General features: G+C 37.2%; 1 protein-coding gene across 1 annotated transcript in view; it reads left to right on the top strand.

Annotated features, from left to right (window-relative positions):
• Positions 1 to 12,817, top strand: part of LAMA2 (laminin subunit alpha 2) — a 472,574-nt gene extending 459,757 nt beyond the window's left edge. The window contains exons 63-65 of the mRNA XM_044917544.1: positions 2,222 to 2,352; positions 4,450 to 4,672; positions 12,429 to 12,817. Coding sequence (XP_044773479.1) covers positions 2,222 to 2,352; positions 4,450 to 4,672; positions 12,429 to 12,586 — 512 coding nt within the window. The 3' untranslated portion in view covers positions 12,587 to 12,817. The remainder of the gene's footprint in view (positions 1 to 2,221; positions 2,353 to 4,449; positions 4,673 to 12,428) is intronic.
• The last annotated feature ends 2,329 nt before the right edge of the window (positions 12,818 to 15,146 follow it).

Raw genomic sequence — 15,146 nt, 5'->3', positions numbered from 1 at the left:
AGGCTATTTGGAGAGTTTATTTCATCTCCCCTAGAGATCAATAACAGCAAAATAAATTTAATTCCAAAAGAAGGTCCATATATTTATATGTGTAATTTATCTACATTCCAGTTTTCCCTGTCTACCTTTCTGAAGATGAGATAGCATTTTTCTTTCTTCCTCTCTTCAATTCCTTGTAAGGCTTCATGTCATGATCTCCCACTCCCACTCATACACCCAATACACACATACTGGTGCCCATTTCTCATTGATGGTGATGATGACTGGTACTTTAGCCTGACTTTCCCTGACTTTCTTTAAGGATTTGCACCTTCTAGTGAACATCTCCAGAGCAGGTTTGGATCACTGATAGTAAATGTACAGTTTGGGAAAAAATATGAAATAACTTCTATATAATACAAAAAAAGACATTAACATACTTTAGGATAGAATATTCAGTCTTAGGGTTACCATAGATACATGCATTTGTTTTTTAAAAAAGAATAAATGTGCACATAATATATAGAAGTTATCATGGGAAACGGAAGTAAATAAGTTGTCATTCCTTCCTTCAAAAATATACTATCAATAGGTAAGAATCGGTGTGTTCAGAAATCACAAGAAGGTAAGTAAAATATATTTAAAACTATAAAAGACATACAAGCAAGGTTCTGTGGATATTTAGAAGAAAAATTAATTTTGATTGGGGAAATCTGGAATTGACATTTGAGCTAGGATTTAAAAGGTGAGATGAATACTCACATGCAAAAGTTTTCAGAGATGGAGGGGCAGAGCCCTCGAACAAAGAGTAGAGGTGGGAAATTTCACCTACAGCAGAGGCAGAAAACAGATAAAGGATATGTTAAACATTAAAACACTGGGGGTAATGATGAGTCCGAAATTCCACATGCAGTGAAAATCCATAGCCTTCCCCAAGATTTCTGCAAATTCACAGATGGCTGGCATTCTCTTGGTCAAATTTGATGGCAAGCTTCAGCTTCTGCAGTTGATATACTGACTTGCCATTCTGCCTGGGCTCTTTTGATTCTGGATCAAACTGGACCAGAAAATGAGCCACTTCCCCAATTTCTAACAACTCCTGCCATCCCCTCAACAGACAGTGAAATACAATCTATTTAAGACTTTTTAGAAAAGCTTACATCACTGGAAACATACAACTTCAATTAAACCTTTAACATCCTTGTCCTTAAAAACTTGTCAGCCACCTGATCACCATGGCTTTTCCTGGCCACATCACTCCGTCTTCAGCTGAACTGTTTCATGTTGTTCCTTTTCTTCTTACTTCTCCCTTTCAGGGACAATAACAAGCACTTTGTTTTATTTTGCAGAATGATTCAGCTTCTTTTTCTCTTAAAATCTGCTCCGAATCCACCTGTGCACATCTAAACCCATCAAGGCTCTGAGTAGAACAATAAGTTTTTCACATAACAGACATTACCCTTCACTGGAGACAGTGGTGGTTACACATAGCACTTATGTCTTGCCTAATAAATAGAAGACATGCAGAAAATCTCCATGAGTTCTTCCCTGGTACCCCATGCAGTCAATGTGGTCTAGCCCGCTCTTAATGAATGGCTTTACTTCTAAGAGGCATGTCTTAAATATTCCCTGAAAGAGTAAATAAATTAATGCATCAAATATAAGAAATTATAGAAAAATCTTACCTGGGTGAACTGGAAAAATCTATGTCCCAGATTCTCTTCCTTCAAAATTGTGCTTGCAATTCCTTTCTTTATTAATAAAATGGGAACTTTTGAATCCTTTCAGATCACTGTGGCACAGTAATCTTCGAGTGGCCTAGTAAAATCTTACTGAATAATCACTGAAATGCTTGACTTAATCTAACAGTAAGACTTCCAACATAACCATACATTGCTATGAGATTCTTTAAGTTAATCTCAGTGTGGGGTCATCCATTTATTTATTCACTCAACAACTATGTATCAAACCTCCCTGTGTTCCAGATACTTTGGTAGGCACAGGAATAAAATTGCCCTCCCAGAACTTACATGCTAGGAGGGAAGGCGACCAAGAAAATAAGTGATAACTATAAAGTGTGTTATATGCTACAATAGTGGAAGTATGGGCCATAAGAGAGTCTGGAACTTACTATAATTGACTAATATCTGAACTGAAATCTAAACCATTGCATTGTACAAATTTGAATTAACAATCCCTAAACTCTAATCCGTAATTTAAAAAAAAAATCTTCATTTTACAGTTGGTGGGTTCAAAGTGGGATTGGACCTTCTTGTAGAATTTGAATTCCGCACAACTAGAACCACTGGAGTTCTTCTGGGAATCAGCAGTCAGAAAATGGATGGGATGGGTATTGAAATGATTGATGAAAAGGTGAGTGTCAGTTTTCTAACTATTTCTGATTTCCTTATGATGGTGTTGTTCATATGTAAGAACCTCTATTGTGAAGCCCTACTGTATTCTTTGTTGAGAGAAACCAGATTGTGTTTTCAACATATTTACTCTGTAGACCAGTGTAAACTTTAAATGTGCTAATTCTACAGTAAGCCACTTGTGTTGACAAATAATTTAGATCTCAAACTCTTACTGTGTTGCTCAAAGTACATGAATACACTGTATATAAAACTATAGATTCCAGTGGAAAAAAGAGGAGGGGGACTGGATTGTCTAAAGTCAGTCTTTGCCTCTTCTAACACGGTAGGCACTTCTTAGAAGTCAAGGTGGCCAGCTGACCTATCAGCTGCTCAATGTTTATTTAAAAGCATCCTGATACCATTTTTTAAAAAGTGCAGATTTGGGCGCCTGGGTGGCTCAGTTGGTTAAGCGACTGCCTTCGGCTCAGGTCATGATCCTGGAGTCCCGGGATCGAGTCCCGCATTGGGCTCCCTGCTCAGCGGGGGGGTCTGCTTCTCCCTCTGACCCTCTTACCTCTCGTGCTCTCTGTCTCTCATTCTCTCTCTCGAATAAATAAATAAAATCTTTAAAAATAAATAAATAAATAAAAAGTAAAAAGTGCAGATTTATACTAAATTTATATTAGTATAATAAATTTTGTCAATTGCTTACAATGGATAAGCTAATTCTAAACACCTCTCCAGTCCCTGCCTGCCTATGAACAGCATCCTGCAACAAAACGACCTGTGTATGTACTTTGTAGTACAGGCAGCAGGTAAAGAAGCAGGCAAAGCAAGAAGTTACCCAAATTTTCTATCTGGCTCTTAAATAGGAATCATACTTCATCTCTGGTCATATTTCCACTCATACAGTGTTGCGGCTTCCCAAGAAGAAAGACCACATAGTAACCTCAAATATGCTTTCTGTTGCCTCCTCTCCCCCTCTTGTCTTCAAACCATCATCAAAGGCAATAAAGCAAAAAGATCCAGGAGTACAGAGGCAAAAAAGGGGATACGCAATAGTTAATGGCTTGGCCAGATTTTCAAACACGTTCAGTACATCTTGCTGGAGTAAGCTTCATTTCATCACCTGCTTATAACCACTGTTACTAGCAATTTGTTGGGGTATCAAGTTCCAATACAATGCATGTGTATTTCTCACCAAGTCCTGCTATTACAAACTCCACCCAATATAGTAAAATCTTAATCTTTATGTCACCATTTAGTTTACAAACTTTTCACCTATTGCAGTTTGTCATCTTTTTAAAGCCCCTATGTCTTTTCTTTTACCTTGTCAAATGTGTTGCCAGACTGTTTTTAATGTTTCAATATGTTTCTTTCCTTCATCAGCTTCAAAAGAATTCTGTCATCTCAAATTTCAGGGACTGTGCCATGTTACTGAAAACAGATTTTTCTCATTTAGACATGAACTTCCAATCTAAATTTTTCATTGTTAAGAATTTAACTGGCCTCCTAGCTCAAAGTCTTTGGCACCGTTGACATGAAGCTTGCCCAGGAAAGTAATTGATGTTATTCTCAATCCTGCATATAAAATGGAATCCATGAAGGAAAAAAAGAATACATACAATTAAAACATCAAAAGCTTACATTTTAAAAAAACCAATAATCCTCTAAAATGAATTTGTAATTCGAACGAATGAATCACTCTAAACATCTTTTAAGAAATTTTATAAGGTTCACTAAGAACTCTCACACTCTATAAAGATCTATGGTAGGATTTGTCCCTGTGCATATGAGGTCTTTTTTTTTTTTTGTCAGCTAGCCTCAAATTATATGTCACATTTTCTGAAAGCAGAATTATTACGAGTCTCACACATCTTGCCTTTTGCCCCCGCCAATGCCCAGAAGCAAAGAACATACGTTGTGACTCCTGGTTATTAAATTTGTATTTTAATTTCTGTCAACGTTTCTTTTTAATTTTTAAAATGCCCAGATATGTTCATTTCTAGCTATTCTAGCTGATGACTCCCCTAAAAACAACAATTTTTGCTATGTGAACCACCATGATACCTTTCTAATGAAACCATCTGTGACTGTTCAATTTCCTGCTTTCTAGCTTATGTTTCATGTGGACAATGGCGCCGGCCGATTCACTGCTGTCTATGATGCTGGGATCCCAGGGCATTTGTGTGATGGAAAGTGGCATAAAGTCATAGCCAACAAGATCAAACACCGCATTGAGCTAACAGTAGATGGGAATCAGGTGGAAGCCCAGAGCCCAAACCAAGCATCTACATCAGCTGATACAAATGACCCTGTGTTTGTTGGTGGTTTCCCAGGTGAGCCTTATCTACTCCAGCAAGAATTTCTTTGCTGTTACTGGATTTAAAATATTTATATTTCTGTAAATATGTCCAAGAATGTGCGCTTACTTCTTAGCTTTAGAATCTACTCCCATAAATAACACCTTACCTGAAATTTCCAGGGTGTAAAATGAGCATACTACTTATATAGACCACATGGGACTGAACTTTACATGATAGCCCCCAAAGTTTCATTCTTGGGGAGATTGGGGGCTAGAGGAAATGAATTTGGCTTATAAAAGATATGAGGCATTTAACAGCAATGAAGGCCAGAGTTGGTGTTCTTTCTGATTTTTTGAAAATTAACATACCAAAGGAATCATAAAATGTAATGGAACTTATTTCCTCAAGTTCTGGAAATCATTGGGTTAAACAAGCTAATTTCCCCCTTAGGTTATTATAGAGTTTATATTTATATTACAAAGAAACCCAAGCAATAAATCTGCATTCAAAATCCCCATCCAACACATTAAGTATAGCATGTAAACCACAGAGTTACCTAAAGTGCCCATAAACAAGAGTGCCCAACTTGATGAGAAATAACCCAACTGCCTCTTTATAAATACTGTAATAACACACTCTTGGAATGGTCTTTCAGCATTTTGGCAAGAGAAACTGTCATTCCCATTTATGTAAAGCTCCTCTGCTTAACAAAACAAGCAAAATATATATTCAGCAGTCATTAATGGAGGAAAAGATATAGGAGCAATGGGGACCAATTCACAGCTCCTTTTTCCAAAGTTGCTTCTAAGTTTGAAAAGAACCTACTTCTGCTTCAATCAGGATAACCCCCAAAATACTATGAAGGAGGTAATGTATTTCTCCATTCACGGTCTATGAAATGGGATCCTAGTTAGCACCTACAAGGCCTGCTGAAAGAATGGAGTGTCTTCTTAACAACAACAAAATTTGTGTGAGTTTTCAACCAACTTAACCTTGGGGGATGTATTTTTACAATGTAAAAAAGTAATAAAGTCACCATTAAAAGCCCATGTCCTAATTAATTCAGTAAAGTATTTGGTCAACTGAATTCTTTCATTAAATTCCATAATATATCACAGCTATAAATTTGTTCATTCCAAACCAAATTGCTATCTTAAAATGTATAATTTCTACAGGTCACCAGATTTCAGAATACATAACTATAGAAATACTATAAGTTTAACTGTTAGCAAAGCTAAGAACAAAATCACTAACTTTACTTAAAGCAGCCGACTTCAAAACATTCTCTTAAAAAACTTTCAGAGAAGATGGCAGAGAGGACTCTAAGCTCACCTTGTCCCACAGACACAAGTAGATAACACACACATCAGTGTAAATAACCCAGAAAATGAACGGAAGACAGGAAGAAAAAACTCCGCAACTAAATGTAGAGAAGAGGCCACATTGAAGAGGGTAGGAAGGGTGCAGATGCAGTGAGGAGCTAAAGGACTATAGGCCATTGGCAGAAATGAGGGAGCCACGGTTGTGAAGAGAGGAGAGAAATAGACTATCACACTGGGGAGTCTGCATGGGGAAGACAAATCCCTATAACACCTGGCTTTGAAAACCAGAGAGGCCAAATTTTGTCAGTTCTTACCACCACCAGCAGGACTTAAAGCCTGGAATGTTAAAAATCAGCAGACTTGGGGCGCCTGGGTGGCTCAGATGGTTAAGCGTCTGCCTTCGGCTCAGGTCATGATCTCAGGGTCCTGGGATTGAGTCCCGCATCGGGCTCCCTGCTCCTTGGGAGCCTGCTTCTCCCTCTGCCTTTCTCTCTCGCTCTGTCTCTCATGAATTAAAAAAAAAAAATCTTTAAAAATCAGCAGACTTGACTCTGGGAGAGCCGGAAGGATGATAAGAGACTGAGTCCCCATAAAGAGAGAGCACAACAAACAGCCTGTGGAGAAGCAGCAGAGAAGCAGCAATTTAAAAAAACACCTGGGGTATAGAGGAGGGAGTTATTTACTGTCCCAGAAAGACAGAGATTGCTAGGAGACTCCTCCAGGAACAAAGAAGCCAGCAGGTGCTATTTCCCTCCCCTGCCTCCCAGCACAAACACAAAGCCACCTGCAGAAACCAGTGCAGTCCCAACATTCATTACCTAACTTGCTTACACCAAGCCCCACATGCTTCAGTCCTGGCTCTGTGGCTTCCCTACCTCCAAAGACCAGCACAAACCTTGCCAAAACTGCATCTCCCAACCTCATGCTTTGCAGGGCCTCCATGCCAGCAGCAGCGGGCTGTCACCTCCCACAAAGGGCATGTGCACCTTGTTAAAACTGTGCACCTTGATCATGTGCATTTTGCAGATTGGTCTGGTCGCAGTGGCAGAGGCACATTCCCTCTGGCAGGTGACCAGCTCTGCCTTGTTCAAAGTGCATACCCACCCACTACTTTTAAGAGCAAGAGACTTAGCTGACTTTCCTAACACAGAGAAACAAATACAGAGAGACAAAATAAGGAGACAGAGGAAAACGTCCCAAATGAATGAAAGAATGGGACAAAATTACAGCAAGAGACCTAAGTGAAATATAGATAAGTAATATGCCTGATAGAGAATTTAAAGTAATGATCATAAAGTACTCACTGGACTTGAGAAAAGAGTGGAGAACATCAATGAGACCCTTAACAAAGATAAAAAAAAGAACCAATCAGACATGAAGAACACAATAATTGAAATTAACAGTACCCTAGATGGAATAAATAGCAAATTAGAGGAAGCAGAAGAACACATCAGTGACTTGGAGGACAGAGTAATGGAAAGTAATCAACCTGAGCAGGTGAGAGAGAAAAAAATTATGCAAAATGAGAATAGACTTAGAGAACTCAGTGACTCCATCAAGCATAAGGACATTCACATTATAGGGATCTCAGAAGAACAGAGAGAAAAGGGGGCAGAACATTTATTTGAAGAAATAATAGCTGAAAACTTTCTAGACCTGGGGAAGGAAACAGAAATTCAGATCCAGGAGGCACAAAGATCCCCAACAAAATCAACCCAAGGAGTCCACATTAAAACACATAGTGATAAAAAGAAAAATTTAAAAGAAGCATTAGAAAAGAAAATAGTTACATACAAGGGAAATCCCACAAGGCTATCAGCAGATTTTTCAGCAGGAACTTTGCAAGCCAGAAGGTAGTGAATAATATATTCAAAGTGCTGAAAGGAAAGAAATTTGCATCTAAGAACATTATACCCAGTAAGGCTTTTATTCATAATAGGAGAGAGAAAGAGTTTCCCAAACAAAAGTTAAAGGAGTTCATGACCACAAAACCAGCCCTCCAGGAAATGTCAAATGGGACTCTTGGAGTGGAAAGGAAAGATCATAAATCAGAGTAAAAAAAGTAGGAAGCACAAAGCAGTAAAAATAAGTGTATCTGTAAAAATCAGTCAAAGGACTCACAAAATAAAAGGATGTAAAGTATGACACCATATACCTAAAATGTGGGGAAGAGAGGAATAAAAAATGGGTTTAAACTTAAGCGACCATCAGTTTAATATAGACTGCCACATGCAGAAGTTGTTATATACAATCCTATGTAACTAGATCAAAAACCAGTAATAGATATGCAAAATATAAAAAGAGAAGAATCCAAGTATATCACTAAAGCAAGGGAAGACGTGAAAAGAGAAGATCTGCAAAAACAACCACAAAACAAATAACAAAATAGCAATAAATACATACCTATCAATAATTATTTTGAATGAAAATGGACTAAATGCTCCAGTCAAAAGACATCAGGTGACAGGATGGATAAAAAAACAAGACCCATCTATATGCTGCCTATAAGAAACTCATCTGAGACCTAAAGACACCTGCAGATCAAAAGTGAGGGGATGGAGAAACACTTATCATGCAAATGGATGTGAAAAGAAAGCCAGAGTAGCAATACTTATATCAGACAAAATAGACTTTAAAACAAAGACTGTAACAAGAGACAAAGACGGATACTATATGATACTAAAGGGACAATCCAACAAGAAGATATAACAATGGTAAATATTTATGCACCCAAATACATTAAAAAGTTAATAATAAATGTAAAGGAACTAATTGATAATAATGCAATAACAGTGGGGGACTTTAACACTCCACTTACATCAATGGACAGGTCATCTAAGTAGAAAATCAATGAAGAGTGGCTTTGAATGACATAGTGGACCAGATGGATTTAACAGATATATTCAGAACATTCCATCCCAGAACAGCAGGATACACATTCTTTTCAATTGCACATGGAATATTCTCTAGAATAGATCACGTATTAGGCCACAAAACAAGTCTCAAAAAATTTAAAAAAGGTCCCAGTCATACCATACATCTTTTCTGACTAAAATGCATTGAAACTAGAAATCAACCACAAGACAAAGTCTGGAAAGACCATAAATACATGGAGGTTAAATAACATGCTACTAAACAATGAATGGGTCAACCAAGAAATCAAAAAATAAATGGAGAAGAATGAAAATAAAAACACAATGGTCCAGAATCTTTGGGATGCAGCAAAGGTGGTCCTAAGAAGGAAGTATATAGCAATACAGGCCTATCTCAAGAATCAAGAAAAATCTCAAATAAACGACATAACCTTACACCCAAAGGAACTAGAAAAAGAACAAACCCAAAATCAGAAGAAATGATAAAGATTATGACAGAAATAAATAAAATAGAAACTTAAAAAAAAAATAGAACAGATCAATGAAACCAGGAGCTGGTTCTTTGAAAAGATCAACAAAATTGATAAACCTCTAGTCAGATTTAAAAAAAAAAAAAGACTCAAAATCAGAAATGAAAGAGAAATAACAACTTACACCACAGAGATACCAAGGATTGTAAGAGAATATTATGAAAAACTGCCAACAAATTGGACAACCTAGAGGAAATGGACAAATTCTTAGAAACATTAACCTCCCAAAACTGAGTCAGGAAGAAATAGAAAATTTGAACAGACCAATTACTAGGAATGAAATTGAATCAGTAATCAAAAAATTCCTAACAAACAAAAGTCCAGGACCAGATGGCTTCACAGGAGAATTCTACCAAACATTTAAAGAAGAGTTAATGCCTATTCTCCTCAAACTATTCCAAAAAAAAAAAAAAATAGAAGAGGAAGGAAAACTTCCAGATTCATTCTATGAGGCCAGGATTACTAAAACCAGAATAAGACTCTACCAAAAAAGAGAACGGCAGGCCAATATCTCTGATGAGAAGAGTTGTAAAAATCCTCAACAAAATACTAGGAAACTGAATCCAACAATACATTTTAAAAAATCACCACTATCAAGTAGGGTTTATTCCCGGGATGCAAGGTTGATGTAATAACCACAAGTCAATCAGTATAATACATCACATCAACAAGAGAAGGGATAAAAACTGTAGAATCATTTCAATAGGTGCAGAAAAAGCATTTGACACAGTTCAACATCCATTCATGATAAAAAGCCTCAACAAAGTAGGTTTAGAGGGAACTACCTCAACATAATAAAGGCCATATATGAAAAACCCACAGCTAACATCATACTCAATGGTGAAAACTGAGAGCTTTCCACCAAGGTCAAAAACAAGACAAGTATGTCCACTCTCATCATTTTTATTCAACATGGTACTAGAAGTCCTAGCCATAGCAATCAGGTAAGATAAAAGGAATGAAAGCAATCCAAATTGGTAAGGAAGAAGTAAAATTTCACTATCTGCAGATGACATGATACCTATATTTAGAAAACTCTAAACTCCACCAAAAAACTACTAGAATGGATAAGGAATTCAGTAAGGTCACTATACAAAATCAATGTACAAAATCCGTTGCATTTCTATACACTAATAATGAAGTGGCCAAAAGAGAAAGTGAGAAAACAACCCCATTTATAATTGCACAAAAAAATAAAATACGTAGGAATAAATTTAACCAAGGAGGCGAAAGACCCATATTCTGAAAACTACAGAACATTAATGAAAGAAATTGAAAACGACACAAACAAATGTAAAGACATTTCATGCTCATGGATTGGAAGAACAAATATTGTTAAAATGTCCATACTACCCAAAGCAATCTTCAGTTTAATTCAATCCCTATCAAAATGCCAACTGCATTTTTCACAGAACTCAAATAATCCTAAAATTTATATGAAACCACTAAAGATTCCAAATAGCCAAAGCAATCTTGAAAAAGAAACACAAAGCTGGGGGTATCACAATTTCAGATTTCAAGTTATATTACAAAGTTGTAGTCATCAAAACAATATGCTACTGGCACAAAAATAGACCTACTGATCAATGGAACAGAATAGAAAGCCTAGAAATAAACCCACCTTTTTATGGTCAATTAATATTTAACAAAGGAGGCCAGAATATGTAATGGGGAAAAGACAGTCTCTTCAACAAATGGTGTTGGGAAAACTGGGCAGCTACATGCAAAAGAATGAAACTGGACCACTTTCTTTCACCATACACAAACACAAACACACACACACACACACACACACACACAAAACCCTCAAAATGGATTAAGGACCTAAATGTAAGACTTTAAACTATAAAATCCTAAAAAACATCACAGTCAGTAATTTCTCTGACATCAGCCATGACAACATTTTTCTAGATCTGTCTCCGGAGGCAAGGGAAACAATAGCAAAAATATTGGCACTACATCAAAATAAAAAGCTCTGCACGGCAAAAGAAACAACCAACAAAACTAAAAGACAACCTACTGAATGGGAGAAGATATTTACAAATGGCATATCCAATAAAGAGTATCTAAAATATAAAGAACTGATAGAACTCAACACCCAAAAAACAAATAATCCAATAAAAAATGGGCTGAAGACATGAACACACATTTCTTCAAAGAAGACATCCAGATGGCCAACAGACACATGAAAAGATATTAATATCACTTCTCACTGGGGAAATGCAAATCAAAACCACAATGAGATACTAGCTCACACTGTCAGAATGGCTAAAATCCAAAAACACAAGAAACAACAAGTGTTGGTGAAGATGTAGAGTAAAAGGGACCCTCGTGCCTGTTGGTGGGACTGCAAACTGGTGGTGGCTGCTGTGAAAGACACTATGGAGATTCTTCAAAAAATTAAAAATAGAACTACCCAACCATCCACTAATCACACTACTGTTATATACCCAAAGGATATGAAAACACTAATTTGAAGAGATATATGCACCCCTATGTTTATTGCAGCATTATTTACAGTAGCCAAACTATGGAAGCAGCCCAAGTGTCCATTGATAGATGAATGGATTAAGATGGTGTGTGTGTGTGTGTGTGTACACACATATACACACAATGGAATATTACTCGGCCATTAAAAAAGAATGAAATCCTGCCATTTGCAGGAACATGGATAGATCTAGATAGTATAATGCTAAACAAAATAAGCCAGTCAGAGAATAACAACCATATGATTCCACTCAAATATGAAATTTAAGAAACAAAACAAATGCACAAAGGAGGGGAAAAAGTCAAATCAAAAAACAAAAATGCAGATTCTTAACTATAGAGAACAAACAGATGGTTCTCAGAGAGGAGGTGGGTGGGGGCATGGGTGAAATGGATGAACAGGATTAAGAGTACACTTACCTTGATGAGCACTGAGTTATATATGGGATTCTTGAATCACTAGGTTGTACACCTGAAAATATAACACTGTGTGTTTACACTAGAATTACAATTTTAAAAATACCTTTAACATAGAAGCTGCATTTTAAAACTGAGCCCTTTTTGCTTTGTTTTTCAGATGGCCTCAACCAGTTTGGTCTGACAACCAACATTAGGTTTCAAGGTTGCATCCGATCTCTGAGGCTCACCAAAGGCACGGGCAAGCCACTGGAGGTCAATTTTGCCAAGGCCCTGGAGATATGGGGCGTTCAACCTGTATCATGCCCAGTCAACTAATACAAATAAGTTTAACTCCAAGAAAGGTCCTTCAAGTATATCAAGTAAAACAAATATATCTTACCTATATATGTTATTAAAACTAATTTGTGCATGTATATTGAATTCTTTCTGTACTCAGATGGTGCTAATTCAGATTCCAGACTGAATTTAAATTCAAGTTTTCTCAAGTCCATAAATATTAAACCAATTATTTCATTCTAAATAATTGCTTGTTTTGTGTGATTTTAAAGATGAAAGACAACTGGGCGCCTGGGTGGCTCAGTTGGTTAAGCGACTGCCTTCGGCTCAGGTCATGATCCTGGAGTCCCGGGATCGAGTCCCACATCGGGCTCCCTGCTCAGCGGGGAGTCTGCTTCTCCCTCTGACCCTCCCCCCTCTCATGCTCTATCTCATTCTCTCTCTCAAATAAATAAATAAAATCTTTTTAAAAAAAGAGAAAAAGATGAAAGACAACTGACATAAATTAATGAATTTGCAACATGCCTTGGAGTCATCTCAAGAAGAGCTTAGATGTTATTTGTGAAGGTAACTTTTTTGTTTGTTTTTACTAACTCCTATTAATACTTTTATCATCCTTTTCCATGTTATGTCAGCCTTGGCTTTCTGTTCAGGCCACTGAAAACAACAGTGGATTTGGCATGTTTGGGAGGAAATCAGCTCCTTTACTCTCTATGTTTGAGAAGGCATTAGCAAATCATTTCCCTGATGCAAGTTCATTATTAGGGAGTTTAACTAGCCATATGAGTGAATACTTTTTCATGCTGAGCATATATTTAAAGAGTATAGATCAGATTCAGGCCAGAGAGCTTAATTACTTGATTTTCGTGTTTGATAATGATTTATAGGCTTTGGGGAGACATCAGAACCAAGTTCCAGAATAACAATTAAGCACACATTTGATACTACAGTGTTGACACTCGAGTCTCCTTCAGTTTGTAGTGAATATCACAATATACATAATCAGAGGAATACGCTGAAATACATTTTTACTTACCAGGAAACAATAAACCAAAAATGTAATAGAAGTACATCGCTGAGTCTTTTTGAGTTGTAATTTGACCTAACAAATTCATTTCCTTAAAAATGTCTTTGTTTTATTCTTCTTTTATCCACTATTTAAATCATCTTCAAAAGGGTCTGTGAGAAGACTAGTCTAGATTTTATTCATCAACTTAAGAAGGAAGTGTTTCATTTGCCATCTTCAGTAGAAATAGTTGTAGTCTAATAATGCCAAACATTTACAAGAACAGATCACATGGTAGTTTTAGCAAAAGAAGAATAATCCTTTCTGACAGTGCTATCTACAAGGGAGAAGAAGGTGCTGTTTCTAACAAAGGAGATGGCTAACACACTCTTAGCATTTCATCATTGGCCAGTTGCTTGTTACCATTTGCCTACACAGCTTCATTCTAGAGCGAGTGATTCTCAACAATGGTTCCATTTTGGAATTACCTGGGCAGCTTGATTTGGTCTAGGACGTAGCCTGAGCATGAGGATTTTTTAAAGATCTTCCCAGGCAATACTAAAGTGCCATCAGGAATGAAAACCACTATTTTAAAGAGGAAAATTATCCACCATGCCACCAGTTGTAGAGTCATCTGAGAATCTATTGTTGACTTTGTCTTGGCCACTTCTTGACACACAAAAATAATATTGAATCAAGTTAATGCCTTTTGAGCCATCTTTAAGCAATAAAACTCTTTGAAAACCAATGTGTTTTAAGGAAGTGAAGATGTTACTTCTGCACTGAACACTGACAAGATTTGGGCTTATCTGGAAAAGAAGTGGATAAACAGAAGTAAAGATGCTAAGTTCCTAAATTAAAAGTTAATGCCTTTCTTTCCTGGAGCCTGAACAGAAAAAAATATAACAAATTTGAAAGTAGAGGTACCTAATTAACACTCTTATCAGAGTCAAGCCCTGTTGAAGTCAATTTGTATATGAGTACCTTAGAACGGTAGAGTCGGAGGGGTGCCGGGCTGGCGCAGTTGGTTGGGTGACCGACTCTTGGTTTCAGCTCGGATAGTGGTCTCAGGATCTTGGGATTGGGCCCTATGTCAGGCTCTGCACTCAGCATGGAGTCTGCTGGGGTTTCTCTCTCCCTCTTTCTCTCCCCTACCCCCTGCACACTCCTATGCACTCGCTTTCTCTTTCTTTAATAATAATTTAAAAAAATGGTGGAGTTGGAAGGGCGCTTTGAAATCAATAAATACAATGATTCTCAACTCTTGCTAGACACTGAAATTGCCTTGAGTACATAAGAAAAGAATCATATCTGGATATCACCCCAGACCTTAAATAATCTCTGGATAAGGCCCTGGTATTGGCATTTTCTAAACATCTCCAGCTGATTCTAATAGGTGACTAAGGCTGAGAACTCAGGTTTCTACTGCCTCCATATTTTATGGGGAGGAACTTGAGGAAACCCAGGGAGAGCTGATTGTGTGCTCAAAGTCCCACATTAGTTAAGTATTCCAAAGCAGTCCTAAGAAAGCTAATCTGGACCCAAGCAGAATTCATTGAAACAGGTATTGGCTAAATTTGTTCCATACAAAAT

Source organism: Neomonachus schauinslandi, chromosome 8 (assembly GCF_002201575.2).
Source record: "Neomonachus schauinslandi chromosome 8, ASM220157v2, whole genome shotgun sequence".
Taxonomy (NCBI): Eukaryota; Metazoa; Chordata; class Mammalia; order Carnivora; family Phocidae; genus Neomonachus; species Neomonachus schauinslandi.
Note: the sequence above shows the minus strand (reverse complement) of the source record. Positions and strands in the feature narration are given on the sequence as shown.